The sequence below is a fragment of the Hevea brasiliensis genome, chromosome 6, assembly GCF_030052815.1.
Source record: "Hevea brasiliensis isolate MT/VB/25A 57/8 chromosome 6, ASM3005281v1, whole genome shotgun sequence".
Lineage (NCBI taxonomy): Eukaryota > Viridiplantae > Streptophyta > Magnoliopsida > Malpighiales > Euphorbiaceae > Hevea > Hevea brasiliensis.
This window is the reverse complement of record NC_079498.1, coordinates 65751430-65774268: the sequence shown is the minus strand read 5'-3', so window position 1 is coordinate 65774268 and position 22839 is coordinate 65751430. Positions and strand designations below refer to the sequence as shown.

General features: G+C 34.2%; 1 protein-coding gene across 4 annotated transcripts in view; it reads left to right on the top strand.

Annotated features, from left to right (window-relative positions):
- The first annotated feature begins 13396 nt into the window (after positions 1-13396).
- Positions 13397-22839, top strand: part of LOC110653947 (photosystem II stability/assembly factor HCF136, chloroplastic) — a 50951-nt gene continuing 41508 nt past the window's right edge. For 2 of the 4 annotated variants that reach the window (XM_021809761.2, XM_058148567.1), the window contains exons 1-8: positions 13410-13784; positions 13864-14099; positions 14180-14310; positions 14812-14944; positions 17596-17718; positions 18074-18148; positions 18260-18375; positions 19589-19666. In XM_021809761.2, coding sequence (XP_021665453.2) covers positions 13460-13784; positions 13864-14099; positions 14180-14310; positions 14812-14944; positions 17596-17718; positions 18074-18148; positions 18260-18375; positions 19589-19655 — 1206 coding nt within the window. In that variant the 5' untranslated portion in view covers positions 13410-13459 and the 3' untranslated portion in view covers positions 19656-19666. Of the gene's footprint in view, positions 13785-13863; positions 14100-14179; positions 14311-14811; positions 14945-17595; positions 17719-18073; positions 18149-18259; positions 18376-19588; positions 19881-22839 lie in introns of those variants that run through there. The other 2 variants (XM_058148566.1, XM_021809759.2) reach the window with 2 other exon arrangements.

The window sequence follows — 22839 nt, the reverse complement described above, 5'->3', positions numbered from 1 at the left end:
CTCCATCCATTAGACAGACCCTCGAGGCTGTTCATTCGGACCTCAATTTTATTCAGATCCCATGAGGGTAGTAAGCTAGCATGTGCCTTGGAAACATTATTTTGCGAGGGTACCAAAGTTTAGCATTCTGAACTTCTTTTGCCGACTGACTCGAGGATGCCATGATAAAAATGATGCCTTATCTTTTTCACAGACTCTTGGATTGGTGATGCCTGCGGAAAAACTCATTAGCAAGATAAATTTGGGTAATTTTGAATCATACTATTGGTAGGGTGACACATACACATTTATCAAAGTAGGAAAATGTGTAGGTGTTTCAGTAGAATTCAAGATTACCCTCACAAAAACGAACAAAAGGAAATTAAAGCAGAACAGGGTAAGAGTAAGTATGCCCCTTTTGTCCTAGCATAGGGAGACTCCTGATACCGGGTGAGTACTACCTAATTGGATAGTTCTATCTTATAAGGTAGCTTACTACGGCTTTCAGCTATCGTGATAGTTTAGCTCAGGATCTAATTTTCTAAAAGCCACAGGTTCCCAAATTGCCCCTACTGTAAACAGTAGAGCCTCATTTTATAACCATGATATTATCGGGAAAATTCCACGAGTATCACAGTGGATAGAACAAGTTTCAATCTGAGCAGAAGCCTTCACGAATACTAACGGGGTAAAACCCACGGGTACCGCTACATGACCCTCTCCTATTTTCCTAAAAGGGTAAGAAAGCCCGGGTATAGGACCGAAGTGTGTGAGGACATCGTGTGAGTGTTCAGTGTGTGAAGGAACACCTTTACCTCTTCCCAATTTAGGGGGATTTTATTCTTTCCATTTTTTTCCTTTTTTTTTGAAACGAAGAGCGCTGTAAGGGGATAAAACAAGCAAAAGAAGCAAAACAGTTAGTAGGAATAAACAAAAATTAAGCCTGGACAATCACTCACCGAAGTGGGAAAGAGTGAGGAGTCGCCACCTTAGTTTTGAGGGAAACTAAAGAAAACCATTTGTGAAAATGAATTGAAATGAAACCACTTCAAGACAAAGATTCTAGGTTCGGGGTCCGTAAACGGGCGGGGAAGGTGTTAGGCACCCCACCTCGTCCCTTAATAAGGGTAAGTAGATTTAACTTTGCATTAGTTAGGAGGGCTCGAATGGACATGTTGATCCTTTTGACTAAAGGAGCATTTGATTTTTCACTAAATTTGGATCACTCAGATACATAAGTAAATGAGACAACCTTAGTGAGTTACAATTACGTGTTAATCTTATTTAAAAGGAATATTTTTTTAAAATTTAATTTAAGAATCGGATAAGAACTCTTCTCCGAACTCTTTAATATCTGTTAAAATTCTGAGTTGAGATCGGATAAGAACTCTCCTCCGATCTCTATTAAAAATTTTGAGTTGAGACCGGATAAGAACTCTCCTCCGATCTCTATTTAATGTTTTTTTAAAATTTTGAGTTGAGACCGGATAAGAACTCTCCTCCGGTCTCTATTTAATGTTTATTAAAATTTTGAGTTGAGACCGGATAAGAACTCTCCTCCGATCTCTATTTAATGTTTTTTTAAAATTTTGAGTTGAGACCGGATAAGAACTCTCCTCCGACCTCTATTTAGATTAACAGGAGCCTGAAAGGGACTTTTCCAATTTCCCGAATTTTAATTTCAGCTACTTGCCATAAGGACCTGAAGCTAAGAATTTTGGCGTTCAAAGGTGCTGGAGATAAGGCTTCTTCTAACTAATTGGTATTTTGTGACTAAATAAGGGAAGACGGACTGAATTTTGCTGACCTCCCCTAAGGTCATTTTACCAATACCTATTAATGTCCGATCCATTCTGTTTCGCTTACTTTGGCTTTATTCCACTTTATGGCATCTTGCCGAATTGCCGTTTACGTCAGCCTAATAGTTGGAATATTTTCCTGACGTGTTATTCAGGCTCTCTCTCCCAAAAGAGACCCTTAAGTTGCAGTTACCTACGTCTTACCCAACCACTTATACGCTACTAGGAACTAGAAAATTTGCATTCAGAAATGACGAAGGTTAATAAAATGATGGGCTAATCACTAAAGAAATAAACTCGAGAGTAACATTCTTTAAGGTTCTTTGGCACTAAATGAACCTGGAGAAAATCACATGCATAAAAAGAGCAAAGAAAAATGTGAAAAGTAAACGTAAACACTTAACAAAACGGCAATATGAGCTCTTACCTGTAAGGAGCCAAATCTATTGAAATAACTACGGGGTGACAAATAGTAATAAGACTGCAGACTGATTAGCTTGAGGGTTGATGTTCGTTGTGAACTGAAGGGTGCTTAGCTAAAACGCAATCAGATTAAGATAAAAACCGAGTGAAATGAAATTGAGCTTGGATAATGGGAATGAAGACAGAGATAATAAAAGGCTGAAAGTGAGAGTGTGACCAGATAATGAACAAACTAAAAATGTAGAGTTTCAGTATTCAGAATCCTTTTCAAGAAAACACTTCAGAAAACTAGTTTCAAAAGTCTTTCTAATCAAAACTTCAAAGTAGCAGAGTAACAAACTGAATCAAGTTTCAGAGTTCTTCCGCTATAATAACTACCTCTCTTTTTTGCCCGTCCTTTGAACAGTTTTTCATGCAGGTATTTATAGGAATCGGGTGCTCCCCATGAAGGGTCAGGATTTATTTTGAGGGCGATGGAGGGTCAAGATTTTGAAGGACATGATCGGATGTTCAGGAATTAAAGAGAATCAAAATGAATGGCTGAGATTATTCTTCAGAATATTTGTCCTTTCCTTCTTTTAATCTGACGGTCTTAAATCCTCTTGTCCGGAACGATCTGAGGGTTAAGAGCGAAAGACGCTGGTCTTGTCGTCTTCTCTCTTGATCCAAGGGTTCCGGGTTTGTCCTTACAAGTGAGATCAACGATGGAGATTGGGATGTACAGGACTGTCATGACATACCACGGTGCTCGGCAAGATTGCGGGCGATTCTTAGGCGTGCGATGGAGATCTCGTCTGCCACGCTTTAACTACCTCGGCTCTGATTCTGACGACGGTTATTTGGGATTTGTCTTATTCCTTTTGTCTTCCGATCCCTCTTCTTGACACGCTCCTATTCCGATCTCTCATGCTAATCTCCCATCCTCCGATCTCTATTATTCCGATCCCTTAATCAGCCTTGGTCTGGTCAAAGCATTAATTCCTTTCGATTCCCGAAGCGTCCGCTTCGTTTTCTGCTTAGCAATAAATGCCCGTTTTCCCCCTATATATACCCCTGACGACAGAGACATTTCCTTCATCTGATTTTCCTCTCTTCCTTCTTACTTGTTTTAACTATTCCGGCAGTAATTCCGGCTACGGCTGTGGCTTTTGATCTCTTTTCGATGGACTTTTTTACTCACCGACTAAAAATTTACGATCCCGATGGTCGAATAATCGTGAAAACCTCAACTGATGATGGTGAGAGAACTGAATCGATTGACCGATTTAGGTTGCGGACTTCGATCGTGCCGATCTCGAGTCGCTCAACTGGAATAATCAGCGAACCGATTTCGGGTGAGCTGATTGCTAATGTTCGACCGATCCCTGGCGATCGCTCTTCCGAGCTTATTCGGCTTCTCACCACATTGGGTGTTTCGACAGCGTCTTTCCTCCACATTGGGTGTTCCGACAGCGGCTCGGTTTTGAGCGGTAACATCGATGACGATGTCTCTCATCTTCATGGGAGTCATAGTCACCCCATCTGAGCTGTACATCTATCCGATGTCAACAGCCGGTCTCCTGGTCAAACACATCTTTTGATTCAGCCACGAGACTAGGCTTTGACATAAGCCTTTTAGATAGGATGTTCCACCGGTCTCTAGAGATCGCCCAATTGATGTAATCCTTCAATGTAATCAGATCTCTAGAGATCGCCCAAATGATGTAGTTAGACCTTTATTGTAATCCGATCCCTAGAGATCGCCCAAATGATGTAATCCGATCTTTTGGAAATAAAAATTTTATTTCGTCAATTATCATTTTATTGCATTGATTACTTTCCGAGCTTTGATGTGCTTATCGGATCTGGTTCCTAACTGAACAACCCTTAACTGATCCGCAATTCGAAATATTTATCTTGATATGCCGATCTTTAGTTAGCCGATCTCTTTATGGAATTTTGGAATATTTGAGAGAAGTGTCAGAACAGCTGGCGAGTCCCACCAATCGATGCGTTGCCTAGAACCTCGTGAGCATTAAATGCTCGGACAAGTATAAATAGGGGTGAGGGGTTAGCCATTTGCTCCTGTATGTCATTTTCAATCTCTCACTCACAACCTCAAAGTTCTCTCGTTTGCTCAAGTTCTTCCGACGCCGATCAGACTCCGGTAAGGGCTTTGATCTTCTTTTCAGTTTAAGTTCTTTGTTTTCTTTGAAAATGAGCGGTGCCGAGGGTCAGAGAGCGGCGAGCCCTCCTTCCATTCAGTTCTCGTGGTCGTCTGACGAAGAAGAGGTGGTCGGGCCAAGCACACAACCAGAACCTACTAGGGTATCCGTTCCAGCTCGGGGGTGGATCATACCATCAAGGCATGCACCTTCTTCAGGGAGGGAGAATCTCCCTATGGACGAGCTGCCATCGATCTTGCAAGAATCCGATCTGCAATCGTTTAGCCAGGAGTACAATATTTGTCCTGATTCGTACGAACTTATCCGGTGTCACGGCGATCACCGAGCCGATCACTCCTTTGAAGAGAATGACATGGTTATGGTATACGAGGAACAGTTAAAGGCCGGTCTTCGGTTCCCTCTGGATGACTTCTTCAAGGAGGTCCTAAAACTTCACCGGGTGTGCATTGCTCAAGTTCACCCTAACTCATGGCGGATCTTAGTAGCCTTCCGAGGCCTATGCCGAGCTAAGGGAATCAGACCTACGGCTAAGGTGTTCGCCGAACTGCACAGGCTAACTCACCGAAAGGATGACGATCACTGAAGCTGTCCGATCTCCTCCTCAACAGGAAGAACCGCTTCCACCTCCTCCAGTTGCTCCAAGCACAGAAAGGGGTCCTTCTCAATCTTCTGTGAGAGCCTCTTCTCGTGGCGCTCAAACGTTGATCGAGTCCCTGAAGAATAATCGGACTGTTCGGGAGAACCCCGGTTTTGCCAAAGTCTTGGGGTCTTCCATCTGCCTTCGGGAGGATCGGACAAAGCTATCCGGACAGCCTTGACGATATCTTGACTCGATCCATGAGCCTGAACGTGGAGTGTCTGGTGAACCAGACCATAGTTCGGGAAAAGGCTCATCGCCTGGGCAAGGAGGTCGAGAAGAAGAATCAGGAAATGACTTCCCTCCGATCCCAACTCGCATCCGCTCAGGATTACATATCTCAAGTTGAGGGGCGGGCGAAGTTCCATGAAGACAGGCTGGCCGAACAGAATCATGTTCTGGCTGAAAGGGATTGTGCTCTTGAGGAAGTCCGGGCACTCCGGGCCAACGAAGCTTCTCAGGTTGCTCAACTTATCGAGGAGCTTAAGGAGAAAGACGAAGAGATGGTGACAGGGATAGCTGGTGCCTATGTGAATGCTCACAAGGACCTCTTGACCGAACTCCAGAAGCGTTACCCAGAAGAGGACTTCTCTTGGATGGCCGACCTGGCTCCCAGGGGCGAGGGTGAGGATAGTGAAGAGGAGGGAGAGGATGAGCGAAATGTAGATCAGGCTGGGGGATCAACTTGTACAAATTCTGAAATGAAATGAAATGAAATGACTCTTTTGTTCAATGAATGGTTGTGATCGGAAAATTTCTAAACCCTTGTTTGTCTGAGTATATTGGAATAACTGGAAGCTATTATTATCCTAAGTGTGAGAGATCGGAAAACACAATATGCATGAGATTGGTAAAGAACTAACGTTAAACAGAACTTAATTGAAAATTTGGCTTGAACATCTAAGATCGGGATCTTCATTAAACCGAATTAGAAGCTTAGCTCGATTATTCCTAAACTTTTAAAAGGGAGGTCGACCATGAATACTGGCAGCAAGGATCTAGTGTTAATTCAATCTTGTCTGACAAGAGAGATCGGGAATATAGTTAACTGGTCAGAATATTTGACAATTGGCTTGAGAGATCGGTGAATGATTGAGAGACCGGTAAGGCTTAGCGATGACTCAATTCTCTATAAAAAGAGATCGGAACCGTGGTTAGATGGCAAGGAGAGACTTAGTGCTAGGGATCGGTTTCGAAGTTTATTGATTTTGGGGATCGGCCAAAATATGGTGTCGACAGATTGTTTGCTAAAATTACAAAATCCATCAACACAAAATGTGGCAGAAGTTAAGCGTACATTAAGGAAAATGATGATTGTTCTAGAGCAAGAAAATCGACTTTGCCAAATGCCACCTCCTCAGTCCACACCTCAAGCAACAACTTTTAATGATGAATTGGAAGACGATCAACCCATTAACCAGCCTGAGCCCTCACATTGAGTAGGACGACATCGATCACATCTTGCTCAACGTCGTTAACATCCAGTGCATCGAGCTTCTCCTTCCAATGATGTTTGGCCCCCACCTATTGCATTCCACCCTTACTGCATGGCATCAACACCTGATCCTGTTCCCTTAGCTCCTGCACCGTTTGATCCTAGTCCATCTACACACTACACTAGTTGGATGCCTACCCTGTAATGCCTGGCCCATCAGTACCATGGATGCAAAGTATGTTAGTAGTATGCCATAGAGCATATCATTTAGTATGTATCTTGTACATGTTTTAATTAATAAAAGGCATTTTCACTTTTCCGTTTATATAATATATTTATGTGTAATAGAAAAGGTCCATTGATATTTTGTTAGAAATTCTATTCTTAAGTTGTTAAGAATATGAGTGACAGTATTTCTAGCACAAAGTATCATAAATTGGTTCACAATCGAGGATAATTCACACAGGACATGACTTACCCAGAAAGATTGTATTCATGTTTGTTCCCAATGTATTTATATGAGATATAAATAAGATGGAATGGTGAGTCTCATGCCATATAACAAACATGATAGGCACTTTGTGATAAGTAGGCCGAACCAGTGACATTTATGATGAGCACATGGAGTTTACTCTTGTCAATATATTTTCATAAATCATATTAGTGCATATAATCTTTAAACCTGAGATAGCACAATTATCTTGTATATAGGTGGTTTGAGTTTGATACTGCTTTCATACTTGCACTGTGTATGGGTATATGGGCATGTGTTGGCTCCTACTAGTTATATATGGAGGTAGGTGTTGATCAAGATGGGATCTATTACCCTAAGTAAATAGGGATAAAATCCTATGTTCATTTAATTGTTCTTGATGTTTCAAGTTCCTGGCCAGGACAGATAGATTTAATTAGAAAAGAGTTTCTGATGAGAAAATCTTTTTAATCAAGATCTAGAATTAAAAGAGAACATAATATTCATAGCAAATAGGGTTTGACATAAATCATGACTCCAGCTCGAATTGGAATTTTATAACAGAGAGATTCTAGTGCATGGTAACATATGATTATAGGTTCATTTAAGGTAAACCTTATTACTGATTGGGTGGCTATGGCATGCTATGCTAGGTATTAACCATAGTCTATGAGCTACATAAAATGATTTAGAGAAATCATTTATGGTAAGAAAGAGTTTTGATGATATTAAGAGTTGATATCATGTCTCATTGTCAATTAGTGATGAGCCTAGTGAGTCACACACATATACAAGTAATCACCAAATTAAATATGATTTAATTAATTAATTAAAGAGTTTAATTGATTAATTAAATAGGTTTCATTTGCAATTAGATTGCAAAGTCCCTAGCATGGCTTGAAACCAAATCTAGGTTATTGGATGTATAGTATAAGTTAAATTTATATTTAAAGTGTTTAAATATGAATTTAATTATGAGAAATTAATTAATAGATTAATTAATTAATTTATATTTGATATAAATTGATTAGAAGAAGAGAAATAATTATTTTGAGTTGAGAACTCAAAATTAAGATACAAGGGTATTTTGATCATTTCACAGTGTAACACCCTAAGTAAATCCCACATCGGCAAAACACGGGAGAGATGCTGGGTTTATAAGTTGGTGGTTCGTAACCCCTAGTGACGCGTTTTAAAACCGTGCGGGCTTCGGCCTAGAGCGGACAATATCACTAGTGGGCCGGGCCGTTACATTTGTGGTATCAGAGCTGCTCCGCGTGCAACCTTGAGCGATGGTGGGGCAAACCTCAGCGAGGACGCTGAGTCCCATAAGGGGGGTGGATTGTAACACCCTAGGCAAATCCCACATCGGCAAAACACGGGAGAGATGCTGGGTTTATAAGTTGGTGGTTCGTAACCCCTAGTGATGCGTTTTAAAACCGTGCGGGCTTCGGCCTAGAGCGGACAATATCACTAGTGGGCCCGACCATTACACATAGGGTAACATGTGGCACCATGAGATGGTGACAAATGGCACTATATATAAGCTTGCCAATTGTCTTTTAATCATGTAAGATAATCAAAGACAAGATTAAATCTTAATTTGACACTTAGCACAATGTGATTGGGTCAATTAAATTAAGAGCCAATCAGAAGGTGACATATGGGAAGGGTTTTAAGTGGTGACCTAGTTATATAAGGGAAATGATGAAAAGAAAAAATACAATCTGCTATTGGTCTAGTTGGTGCCGCCACCCAAAGCACCTCTCCCTTCTCTTCTTCTTCATCTCTCATCAATTCAAAGAGAATAGCCAACATTCTCTTGAATTAAAAGTACTAGAAATCATTTCTAGTGTCCTGTATACATCTGTAATCTCTCAAAAGGCAAAACCTGAATTTCTAATTGATTGGAAAGGCTTGAGAAGCTGTTCAAGGGGCTGCCATTGGATCTTGGTGTGGACAAGTTAGAGGGACAATATCTGGTGTCCTAGGCGCATCCCAAAAGTGCCAAACACACTGCAGTGCATAAAAAATGTTAGTGCACTTGTTCTTGATCTAATATAGGGTTCTAATGAATTAATCTGTTAATTCTAAAATCTTAAATGGAAAATATAGATCCAAAAACATATTAAAAGAGTTTTAATATGCTGTTTATCATTAAAATTAAATAGATAAAAATAAATTTTGCTTGATGCATGTGACCCTAGATGAAAATTTTTTGAATTCAATGATCTAAACTTATGTTTTTCATACTTCCGCTCCTTCAAAGTAGAAGCACACTCGACTTCACTCAAAGTCAGCAGCCGCAAACACCATTTAGCATTTATTTGCTTCTTTTGGCAGACTATCTACCATTGGGCTACCACATTATACTTCAAGTTAATTTGGTGGATATGGTTCAGATTAATACTTTGTACCATATCAGTCTGTTGCCTTAGGCCATATTCCATATGGTGCGGGTCTATTTGGACACCATGACCAAACTGCTGTGCATTATACTGCAGGGGGAGAATCATCAGGATGACAACGAAGGTAACCTAACTACCCTCAAGATAAATAAGGTGATTCAAAAGATCATCAAGAAGGGGGACAACATAGAGCTCTTCGACCGAAGCGACATATACGAAGACCTGGTTGTGGCACATGATTGATTTAAATATTTGTTTTCATATGTATATTAATTATGAATACTTATCTTAATTTATAAATTTTATAAGATATTGCAATTTAATTTTGTATAATTTTTTTATAAACTTAATTTGGTATTAAGTGAAAATCGCTAACAATATTTAAATTATATATTGTTATAAATGCTTACATGTAATAAATAATAATTTAATTTCTTTTAATTCTTAAATCTACTTAAATTCATTAATTGCTATCAAGGAACTATATTATCCATAATTATAATAAGAATAAAAATTAATATCACATGCAAATTAATTTAATTAAGGATAATCAATTTTGGCATCCACCTCCCTCCCACAATTTATTTTATTAGAACCCTTCTCTACTAATTTAAATTGTACAGTACGTTCAAATTTTAATGGTTTTAAATCATTAAATTTAATATCTTTTAAATAATTGTATTATTAATTTTCATTAACAAATATGGTTAAATTTTTAATTTTTTTAATTATTTAGAAATAACATATTTTTAATAAAAATTACATTATATATTTTCGTTAATAAATGCGATTATAATTTTAAACTTTAATATTTTTAATCTACAAAATAATCTATTTTTAAAAATATGAAATTAATATATTTTACAAATTAAAAAAAATTTCATTAAAATATTACATATATTATTATTTTTATCTATAAACAAAATAATTTTTATACATATTAATATATAAGCGGGACGCATCCTAAACTTGTTAGAATGTTTGGACGCCATTATAAATAGCATTTTTGTATAACGGCTCGAAGTTGCAGACATAAAAATGCTATTATGACTAATATTTTTGACTAATTTTTGTGTGGGATACTATTATAAATGATGCTTTTGGCTCGAATGCTGACAAGAGATAGCATGGCACTGGAAAGCACTATTATGATTAGCATTTTTGAATTAAACGAGATTATTATTAGTATTTTTCTTTGGACATTATTATAATTAACGTTTTTAAGCTTTGATTAGCGTTTTATGGTCTCTGACCCCCAGCCCACTTCCTTTGTGTAATTTTCTTAATTCACGCCATAAGCAACTAAAAAACTACATAAAATAAAACTAAAGAGAAGGTAACAGCGTGGGCCAAAGGCTCTTCTATCATGTCATCAATTTAAGGTTATTTTGTTAATGTTAAAATCCTTGTCTTATCCTGACCAACGATGCTCACCAAGGAGAGAGAACTGATGAGAGAGAAAATTTTATTTTTTTATTATTAATTGATATTTTAAGTTAAATTAATTTATCATATTAAAATATTATTACTTTATTTTTTTATTAATTTATTATTATTGATTTAAATTTTATTAATAAAATTATATGCAATGTATTGATTATAAAAACCCTTTTTAAAATTTAATTTTAATTAAATAATTGTAATTCATTTACCTAGTAAACTTAAAATTTTATTTCATCTAAATAAAATTTAAATAATAATGATAAAATTATAATTAAGATTTAGTAGTAAAATCGTAAATAATTAAGAAAATTTTAAAGGGAATCTGTCAATGGTAAGATAGCATTTTATAATCATCAATAAGTAAACCTATTACTGTTGGTTAAAATAAATTTTTATGGAGTAAAATAAAGTTTTAATAATTTTCATCACAGTTTTTTAATTTTAAAGGCGTAAATGAAGGATTTCTCTTTATTTGTAGGGTAAATTATTATTTAATTTTTATATTTTAATAAAATCAATTACTTAGTTTATATATTTAAAAAATATATTATTTCATTTTTATATTTTATTTTTATTAAATTATTTAGTTCCTCTATTAATTTTTTTATTAGTCAATATTAATCAAACTATTATTTAGTCTCTATATTTTAAAAAAAATATTAATTTTTATATTTTAAAAAATATATTAATTAGTCCGTATAATTTAACTCCATTATTTATTTAATTTTATAATTATTTTCTATATATAAATTATTCTAATTCTCTTTCACGTATTATCTTATTTCTCTCTCTCGATATTTTTTCTCTTTACGCTTGCACCCTCATTTCTTTTCATTATCTCTTTATTTTTATCTATTAAAAAAATGATACAAATTGTCTGTATAAAAAAATTAATCAATTTTTTTTTAAATTTTAAGTAATTAAAAAAAATTATTTTTCAATAAAAAAATATAAAAATAATATTTAAAAATTAAAAAAAAAATAAATTCAGATTTAATCTCTACACAGTAAAATTTTTATTTTTATCTAATAATATATTTTTAAAATACTTTATTATTTAAAATATATAGATTAATTAATTAACTTTACTAAAATAAAAAGATTATATAGTAGTATTTTTTAAAATATTAGATCATCTAATTAATTTTATTAAATTAGAGGAACTAAATAATAGTTTAAATAATATGAATAGTAATAAATTTAATGAATGTACTAAATAATTTAATAAAAATAAAATATAAATATTAAATAGTATATTTTTTAAAATATAAAAATTAAATAGTTAGTTTTGTTAAAATATAAAGGTTAAATAATAATTTTTTTTAAATTTTTTTATTTTAAAATTATAATTTTATGAGAATTTAATTTAATTAATTTAATGAAAGAGTTAAAAAAATTTGTCTATAAGAAATAAAATAAAACATAAGGTTGTATGAATATTTAATGGAATGATGTAAATAATTTTAATGGAATTGTATGAAAATTTAATGGAATGATGTAAATATTTTAATGGAAGTCAGTGGGACCAAAATTTTCCGGGAATTTGATTAGTCAAGTGATGTGAAAGTCTTCATTATAGTCGTGTTCCACGTGGACGGCAAGAAATGATGCAATAATATTTCAAGAGGTCTCAAACGCTCTACAGATGAGGCAGACTATTCTCATAGCCTTCTTTGAACATCACCCATTGAGGCTGAGCAACTCATGCGAGCCCAGTTGTTGGACGACTGCCAAGGAGAAGCCATGGACCTTTCAATCTCCTTGTAAGCCTGCAAGTTTGGTAACCAGTCATTGAATTGAGGATAATTATCGCGTGAAGTTAATTTTAGAGTGTTTTTATAGAATTTATTGAATTTTAATATTATATTTTAATTTAATTTTATAAAAATTACTATAATTAAAAATTAAAATTTATTTACATTAATCTATTATTAATTAAATATTTTATAAATATAATTAGTAATTATTAATGAAAAAGAAACTGAAAAAGATAAAAAATTTAATTGTGCATCTTATTTTTATTAAGAAATTAATAAAATAAAATAATTTTATTTATAAAATAATTAACAGTTTATAAGATAATTTAAAAATTTTTAATTTTTATTTATAGTAATTATTATATAATTAAATTAAAAATTAATAAATTTTATAAAAAAAATTAAAATATAATAACTTTTATAAGGATACACATAAAATTAAATAATTATATATGATATTTACTTTGAATTTGACTTTAAAATATACAATAAGTTTTGTCATTTCTATCCCATTTTTTTCATATATATTTTTTAATAATTAAAAAATATATATTTTTATATATTATGATAACATCTTATATATAATTGTATTAATATTAAATTTTATATGCTATTAAATTATAGTGAAGAAAATATAATAAATGGCATTTTTTAAAATAAAATAATATTTTTATATTAATAAAAAAAGATGAAAATGAAAATATGAAAATTTTAGAAAAATATATATTTTTTTAACTTTAAATAAAAATACTGATAGGTTTTAGTGCCGGTGAATCGTAAAAAAAAAAAAAAAAAAAAATTGTTTACTTATATTATAAAAATAAATAATTTCCCGCCATAATATTATGATAAATTCACATTGGAATTGAGGCGCTGGAAAACACCCACGTGGCCGTTGATGATGATAGCCTTCGGATAAGAGAGAAAAAGTGCCTGCAACAATGGCCTCTTCAACCACAATGGCCTCTTCAACCTCCGCATTCACAACCAAGATTCTTTGCTTTAAGAGACCACAGTTCCATCATCAACCTCGCTTAGCGCACAGTCCCAGGGCCTCTCTCCACCACCGCCACCACCACCACTTCTTCAGTCGCAGACATTTCTTATCCCAAACAGCCACTATTTCACTTCCCTTACTAGCTCCTCTAATCCAACAACCGGTAAACGCTGAAGAGACCCTTTCCGAGTGGGAGAGAGTCTCCCTCCCCATCGACCCTGGAGTCGTCCTCCTGGATATCGCCTTCGTCCCCAATGATATGAACCATGGTCACTTTCTTCCCTCTCTTTTCTTTTTCAATAATGCCGAGACAGCGCAGGAAAGTGATGGGATTTGTTTGATTTGTAGGTTTCCTGCTGGGGACCAGACAAACTATTTTGGAGACTAAAGATGGTGGAAATACTTGGTTTTCACGTTCAATACCGTCAGCTGAAGATGAGGATTTCAACTACAGATTCAATTCCATTAGCTTCAAAGGAAAAGAGGGATGGATTGTTGGGAAACCAGCAATTTTGTTGTACACCTCCGACGCTGGAGAAACCTGGCAGAGGATACCTCTCAGTGCTCAACTTCCTGGAGATATGGTAACCTTATACCTTTTATGTATTTTTGTGAGAGTTGATACACAAAGTCACCCTTTTTAGTTCTGTTACAATTTCTGCAGGTATATATAAAAGCAACTGGAGAAAAAAGTGCAGAGATGGTGACTGACCAAGGTGCAATATATGTCACATCAAATGGGGGTTATAATTGGAGGGCTGCAGTTCAGGAGACGGTTTCGGCAACCCTTAATAGGTAGGTGTTTTTCTGCTGAAAATCTATTCTATTCGCTATATTCTATGGAATACTTGAATTTGTAGATGAACAAGTTAAATAGTTATTGTTTGTGGTTTTCTCAGATGATGAATGCTTGTTTTACTCTGCATCCAATCTACAGCCATACCTTATAATTAAAAAAAATTTTCTTGCTTATGTTTATGCATTTTGGCTTTCCCTATAGGAATTTACAACACTCATGTCAAAGATATTTTTGCGGTATGATGATTTGTGTGTCTCTTTCATCTGTCTAGATAGTTTGTTTAATGGGCTTGCATTTGCCAAGAACCCCAAGTTTTTTTTTAGATTACTGATTTCTGAAACTGAGAAAAATTTCCATGTGCGCATCTTTGCCCTTCTGTTTTTTAAGCTTTAGCGTTTTATTAAATTTACTGAGTTGAAATCCTATGAGATCTCTTTTTTCAACGATTATTAATCACTAACAGGTTAGATGTTCATGTACCTTCATTGCTGTTGCAGAACAGTTTCTAGTGGTATTAGTGGTGCAAGTTACTATACTGGAACTTTTAACACAGTCAATCGCTCTCCTGATGGAAACTATGTTGCTGTCTCAAGCCGTGGTAACTTCTATTTGACATGGGAACCTGGACAAGTAAGTTTCTCTTTCCCTTTCAAGTCTGGCTATCCTTGTATTTACATTTCATGCTGTACTTTTAGGTTTCATGGGGCATGCTTGCTCTTAACGTGTCATGTTGGTCACACAGCAAATGATCCTTTATGATGCACTGTTGAAACTTTGAAGCCAAAATATCTTAGTCTAGCTATAAATTGCAATTGGTTTTAGCACTCTTGTTTGGACGAGATTGCACTCAAAATAGTGCGTTGGTGAATTTGGTGGCATATTACACTTGGAGGATCCAAATTTTTGGGATAAAGGCTTAGTTGAGTTGAGTTGAGTTGAGTATTACACTTGGAGGATGTGATTTTGTTAAAGATGGGGCTCAGACATCTTTTACTTTTTCGTTCAAAAAGAGAACAAAGGAAGTCTTCATTAGATGAATTCAATTGAAGATTTCTAACAATAACTAACAATTTAAATGTTGAAAAATAACATACAATGTGCCTGCTCCTGATATAGCAAATGGATTTGATTGCATATTTATAGTGAGGGGCTGATGTGGTGATGCCTTTACCTTTTTTTGAGTGTCATTCTCACAGTGAGCAGTGAGGACTGTTTACTTTAAACCCACTTTTCTTTAGGCGCATGCCTTGTCTTCTTCCAATGTTGCATGTTTTCTCTTCCTTCCAACATTAAGAAGGAAATTTTGTGATCTAATTTTGAATATGCCGTAAAACAACAAGAACATCTGACCCTAATCCCAAATTAGTTTGACTCAGTTATATGAATTCTTTCTTTTTTGGCCATTTAGCTCTATTAGACATTAAGTTCGCATCAATATCCAAAACTTGTAAATCCTTTGATACCGCTTCTTTCCACATCATCTTAGGTCTCTTCCTTTCCCCTTTAACTCCTCCTACTAACTCATCACACTTCTGTACAAAGGCATTTGATGTTGTATGTTGGACATGAACAAACTGTCTTAATTGGCCCTATGTCTCAATTGGCCCTATCTCATTTTATCTGCGCTACATTCATTTTCTGGTGGATGTCATTCCTAATCTTATCTGTTATCGTATTTAAATACGCCCACCTTAACATCTGCATATGTTGTATCCTAGATGCCCAATATTTACTCTCATACAATATATCTAGTTAGTTTGACAACAATTCTATAGAACTTGCCCTTTCACTTTATGGTTAAGTAACATACTCGTCACATTCCTCCATTTCATCCATTATGTGCTGATTCTATGGGTTAGATCCTCATCTAAAGTTCCTTTCTTTTGTATGAATCATAGAACTTGAATACTTGAATTGATTGCATCTACTAGACACCAAAACTCCATCCAAATGAACCTCACCTCTATTCTTTTTAGGGGAGCTAAACTTGTACTATTCAAAGCTTAATTGGCCAATTGGAGAGGGTAATTCCTCAAGCATAGTAATGGAGTTATAGGTAGAAAACTTCTGATGTGCCTTATCTGGAGCTTTTGGTGTGAGAAGAATAGTGGACTTTGAAGTCTGTGGAGCTTCCAATGCAAAGCGAGAAATTTCATGTTCTTTAGGGTCTTTTGCTGGCAGATATATTGAGATTGTTTATGACCCTTTCTTTATTATCAGTAATGAGAAAAAATGATTAAATAAGATAAGATTTTGTCACAAGCACTGTGATTATTCTATTTCAGCAAGAGTCAAGCTGTTTAAGCACATGATATTTTGCTTCAAACTCCAAATTTCTACAAGTTCCAAGAATTTAGTTAATGTGTTTGATTTAAATTAAAATCTTGAAATGTAGCTGAAAAATTAGATTTGTTTGCTTTAAACTTATAAGAGTAATCTTGAAATAAAGGTGCTTCATTCCTTTCTTAGCATATTAGGTAGAACTTATGTCATATTTTCCTTTATAAATGGCCATGTATCACTGAAAGTGTGGAAGAAAAAGCATGAAATGAATCTAATTTCTAGTGGAAATATCTCTTTTATTCTTAGTTTTTCTTCAAACCCAATACAAGCAGCTTTGGAAAGTTTCAAGTTAGTCAGCAATTGAGTGGACTCCCTTCCTCATTCTTAACAAGATTGTCTCTGTAAAATTATTGGTAAAATTTTGACATTCTGAAGCTTAACATTGTACTGAATCTAGTTCTTTTGTATCTTCTTCTTCTTCTTATCTTTTTAATTCCTTGTCACTGGCTTGTTTGCTTGCATGCTGGAAGCTATTCCTCCGAACTTGCTGTGTACGCACCAGTACCATTTTTGTGCTTTTTCATTTCAGTGTGTTCATTATAAGGTGACATTGAACTGTCAAATTTTTTATCTTATGAAATGAAATGAAAGACCATGTACTTAATTGGTATTTGTTGTGAAATCAGTCTTGTATGCTATGCTCTGTTGATACAAATATTTTTAAGTGCTAACCTTTGAAATATGATTTCTAGTTTTCATCTCCTTTTCATTTTTGGTGATTTAATGAGAGGAGGCTAAATGAGCTCTGTATTTTTACAACTACCAGCTCCTTATGTTCTTTACATTTGTGTGGATTTTTTTAGCCCCATCTTCATTTGCTCTGTTTGTGGCTAACAATTGTCTGTGGCTTATTAACGCTGTGAGTTTTTATTTTTGACATGAATTTGCAATTATAATCATTATATCAACTTGGGTTCATTGATTTCCACTATTTGCAGCCATTTTGGCAGCCGCATAACAGAGCAGTTGCAAGAAGAATTCAAAACATGGGATGGAGAGCTGATGGTGGTCTTTGGCTTCTTGTCCGTGGAGGGGGGCTTTATCTCAGTAAAGGCTCAGGAGTAAGTAGATTTGTGCATGTCTCTTTCTTTGAGCACAGCAATATTATACAATGTCCCTGCATCACCATTAGATTCACTTTTACCAAATTTTAATGGATTAGAAGTAGGAAATCACTGAAAAGTTGTTTCAACTAATTTCCAAACAATAATAAATAACAAAATAACTAAAGTGAACTAAGCATATCTTTTGTTGAGAACACCAAACAGAAAAAAAAAAAGAGTAGAGATGAATTTTTTATTTAGAAAATGAAAAACAGAGAAGGAAAACATCATCAAAGATGGACTTTGAATGTTTTGATTTCTACTGTTCCTTGTCCCATTGTTATTGAAGTATAACTTGTGTTTCATGTTCCAGATAACAGAGGATTTTGAAGAAATTCCAGTACAAAGTCGGGGTTTTGGCATTCTCGATGTTGGGTACCGTTCAAAGGTAACAATTTAGTCATTAAGAAGAGCAATATGACCCTCTGCATGGTGGATGAATGGCTCTAGCATTGGTGAATGGTGTATATTTCATAGACCAAATGGCTTCTTTTTGCAGGATGAGGCTTGGGCAGCAGGTGGCAGTGGAATTCTATTAAGAACCACCAATGGTGGTAAAACATGGACTCGTGACAAAGCAGCTGACAATATTGCTGCAAATCTCTATTCAGTGAAGTAAGCTTGATCTTATTAAATGTTGGCATATATTATTTTCTCAATTTCAAAATGAGCCAAAAAAAAAAAAATCAAACCTTTATTTTATTTTTTAATTTTAGCCTTTTATTTATGAAACTTTGATATTAGTTCCAATTGTAGCTTAATTATGTGGCCAACCAGCCAAAATAATCCAAAACATTGTCTGCATTACCTGCTTTAGTTTTAATCCAAACGTATTACATAAATCAATTTTAGCAATCATGCTCAAATTGCTAAAACATATTTAACTATTGAATGAAAATTAGTATTTTAATTAGTTTATATTTATATTACTTTGCTCATCTCTTTCTTTTCTTCTCCACCCTCCCTGACATCCCCTCTCCCCATAACCCACACAATCCCCCACCACCCACACCACCCACCCCCACACCCCCCCCCCCCTTTCACCCACAACACCACCCCCCTCCCCCCCACAAAACAGTCTTCGAGTCTTTCTCCTTTCTGCACCATGCATCTACAAATGAAGTCTTTGTGGATGCCATAGTTAGACTACTTTTGGTCTTGTTATTCTTGGATAAGGTGGAAAGAGAAAGGGAGACAAAAATTTTAAAATTAAAATAATAATATTTTTGTTAATCCAATAATAAATAATATATATTTTTTTTATCTAATGTTTGATTCCTAAAAATTGAGATACAAATTGATAAAATTGAAAGCATTAGCTAAAACTAATAAAATTTAAAGAATCGACTAAAATTGATAATGCACAATTATTTTTTTCAATTGACCAGGCTAATTGTTTGTATTGAAACTAAAGTTAAAGTTTTAGGTGAAAATTACTAATACTAAAATAAATGGCTTAAAGTGAAAAATGGGGCAAAGATTTAGATTTTGTTTTTGTTTTGTCATCTGGCCTTTTCTGAATTGATTTGCATCTTTCTAACATAAAGTATATTTCATTGTAGGTTATTTACCATTCAACTTCTCAAATTAGTTGTATAGAAATTAAAATAGCATACAGGTTGTGTTTTAAGAAAATGATGGGAAACGAAGGGGGCATTTCTTCTGGGTTACGGAAAGCCTTTACATTTTCAGTCAATACTTGTTTATGTTGGGCAAAACATCAAACCTGAAGTGTTTAAGTAGCCAATGATTGTATATGTTTAACTTCTCAACTCAATGCTTCCACAAACCAATGGTTTTAGAAGGATTTGTGATATTTCTTTTGCAGGTTTATTGACGATAAAAAGGGATTTGTGCTAGGAAACGACGGAGTTTTGCTTCGGTATCTTGGATAGAAAAGTTAATGGTAGGATTATTTTTCTCCTCTTTACTTTTTTTTTTCATGAGAAACTCACATAAAATGTGCAAAGTCTCTATTAAATAATTGAAGAAATGAATTTTCTATAAAACTACAAGTATTTATGGCTATCTGAAAAAATACAAGAAGTTGTATTTCAAATGGTTTAAATGGAATTAATGAGTTTTCATACATATAAAATATGTTAATGGTGTTGCAATTAGTGTGATTATTAATGTGAATGCTGCAATTCCTAATAGGAAGTGTTGTTCTTTAAGGATTTTTTTTTTTCCGATTCTTTAAGGAATGGTCCATTTGCTTACTGCTAAAGTTGGATTATTTGATAAAAGACGAAGGAGATACCGAGTTTTAGTAAATTTTCATGTTCTACTATTTGACAAAACATTCAATTCTAACCAAGGAGAGACCATAAAGAATTCTTTCATTGGGAAAAAAAATAGACACATTGACAAACTATTTTACTTTGGGGAGGTTTCTAACTAGTTATATATCATATATCTTGAATACATAGTAGATCTGATGTTATGTATATTTTTTAATGAAAAATATCTTTTAATGAAAAAAGAGAGCGTAAAATGGTTAGCAAAATCATCGATTTCCATTTTTTCTCCTTTTTTTCTATGAACGTTTTAAAAATAAAAACACCCAAACTATAAACATTTCCATTTCCATTTATACATCAATCTCTATTTCATCCTTTATATACCTTTTATGATATCTAATGCCCAAAATTTATCCCTCCCTCTCTCCCTTTCTCATTATCGCGCTTCCTCTCTGCTTAGCATTGTAGAAAGCCTATAAAATCCCTACTCTCACCATTGAGAGAAAAGAATAAAATTTTCTTTCAACTAGATGTCATTTTTTCTTTACTAATTCTACTCCAAATCTTGATATGTTGATTAGTGATGATGATGAATTTGTGGTTTTAAATGGTAGGAGATACGTAGAGTGTTTTAAGATGGGTTTTTATTATTCTCTAAATCCTTGCAATGAAACTAGATGCCAAGATTGAGGAGCTCTGAGTATTTGACATTTATGTTAGTGGAATTATGGAGCTTTTTGAGATGAGTTTCTATGGTGGGAATTTGGTGGCCATGGTTCACAAGAAAACCAATATAGCATAATGGTGATGGACAAAAGGCAAGAGGATGGCATTTAGTATAAAGAGCATATATGTCAAAATAAAACAGCTTATTAAAAATTATAAATCAAAAGTGAAAATATTTTGACGTTTTAAAAGCAAAGGGTGATAGGCATTACATACTTGTAGACTCTAGAAAGGGTTGATATGCACAATCTTACTTATAATTTTTTGAAAGGCCTATTTCCCTAACTTGAATTCGTGATTTAAGTTGCAAATAGATAGCTTTACACTAAAGTGTTATGATCCCACTTTGCTTAGGGACAACCCTGATGAGAGGTTAATAAATTCTTAAGCATCTTTCTTTTGCAAGTCAATTTTAAGGGGTGAGTTCTATCAATCATTGATGGGAACCACATAAGAAACAAGCTACCTAGGTGGAACTCACCCTTGAAAAGTCGGCTTGTAAAAGGAGGTTGAGTGCTAGGGTTGACTTTGGCACTATTGACATGGACTAAAATTTGGAAAGAGGAAAAACCAAAAGTGGATGTTGATAGAAAGAAATTCCATAGAGAAGTCTGCAGTTCATTCATTGATTATAGAATTACCAAAATCAATTTATTCTGTTATTTATTCAATTACAACAAGAACAAATGCAGTTGATCATCTGCCACCACTTACGCTAAAGCTTACATGTATTTGCCTTAGCTACTAAGCTAGCTCAATAGCTACCACGGTCTTCATCTCCCTCTTAATGCTGATAACAACCAACTGTAATAACCAACTGTAATAGCCAACTATTGAATATAACGCATATCACAAAGGCACCTTCAAGTTTTTAAAAACAGAAAGCATAGAAAGCACAAAATACATATGGCTTATTTGTTAATGAAAAATACTTTTTTATTTTATATTTTTCACTTTTACTAAGAAATGTTTCTTTTCATTTTCTATAAGAAGCCTAGACTACATGTAGAAAATTAAGTTTCAATTTTAAAAGGGCAAAAAACTTTTCTTGGGGGTAATTGAACAAAAAAGGCTAAATCTTTTTGTCAATAGGCAATTATATTCAAACGTTTTGATTTTGGACTACGTATCCCAAACATTAAGATTGGAGCAATTGTATCCAAACCTAAAAATCATTTTGTGGAAATTTGATTGTTGTCAACATGGAATGATTTTTTGAAGCTTTATATTGAATTTAAAAATGATGGTGTAGAAGTAATTTAATAGCCAAGATAAAGAATTGCTCAAATATATTATAAGGCTTGGATACAATATTTCCCATATTAAAGTTTGGGATATGTTTTGTAAAATTATGTTACGAACCACATTCCTTTGGGAACAACTTTGGTGAGAGGCTAATAAATCTCTAAGCACCCTTTATTTGTAAACTGGTTTTCAGAAATGAAATCTATCTAACTAACTTGTTCCTTATGTGTATAATGCTGTTGAAACTAATGTATTTGAGAGAAATATCTATAGTTTTATATATAAAATTCTTTGTACATCCTCCTATTTAACAAGGAAATCAAGATAAATAAGAAATAATAGTACAATAGGAAAGAATAATCAGATAAGATCCTAGTAGTCTGCTACTAAAACAAATTAGGGATTCCAATACTTCTCCTCAAGTTGGTTCATGTATATCACACATGCCCAATTTACAAATTAGAATATGAAACAAATTACTGCTTAAGCCCTTAGTAAACACATCGGCTAACTGTTCTTTTGAAGACACATGAGAGACACTCAAAATTCTATCCACTATTTTCTCCTTTATGAAGTGTTGATCAATTTCTATATACTTGATTCGATCATGTTGGGTTAGATTGTGTACTATGTTGATGACAACCTTGTTATCAAATAATAAAAATAACTGTTTATATATGATAGCTTCATTTCTTTTGTCAATTTGTATAACCATAATAGCTCACAAATGCCCTTTGCCATGACCCTATATTTTGCTTCTGCACTGGATTTAGCTGTCATATTTTGCTTTTTACTTCTTCAAGTGACTGGGTTACCCCAACAAAGGTATAATAACCTATTGTAAACCTCTTATCATCAAGAGATTTGG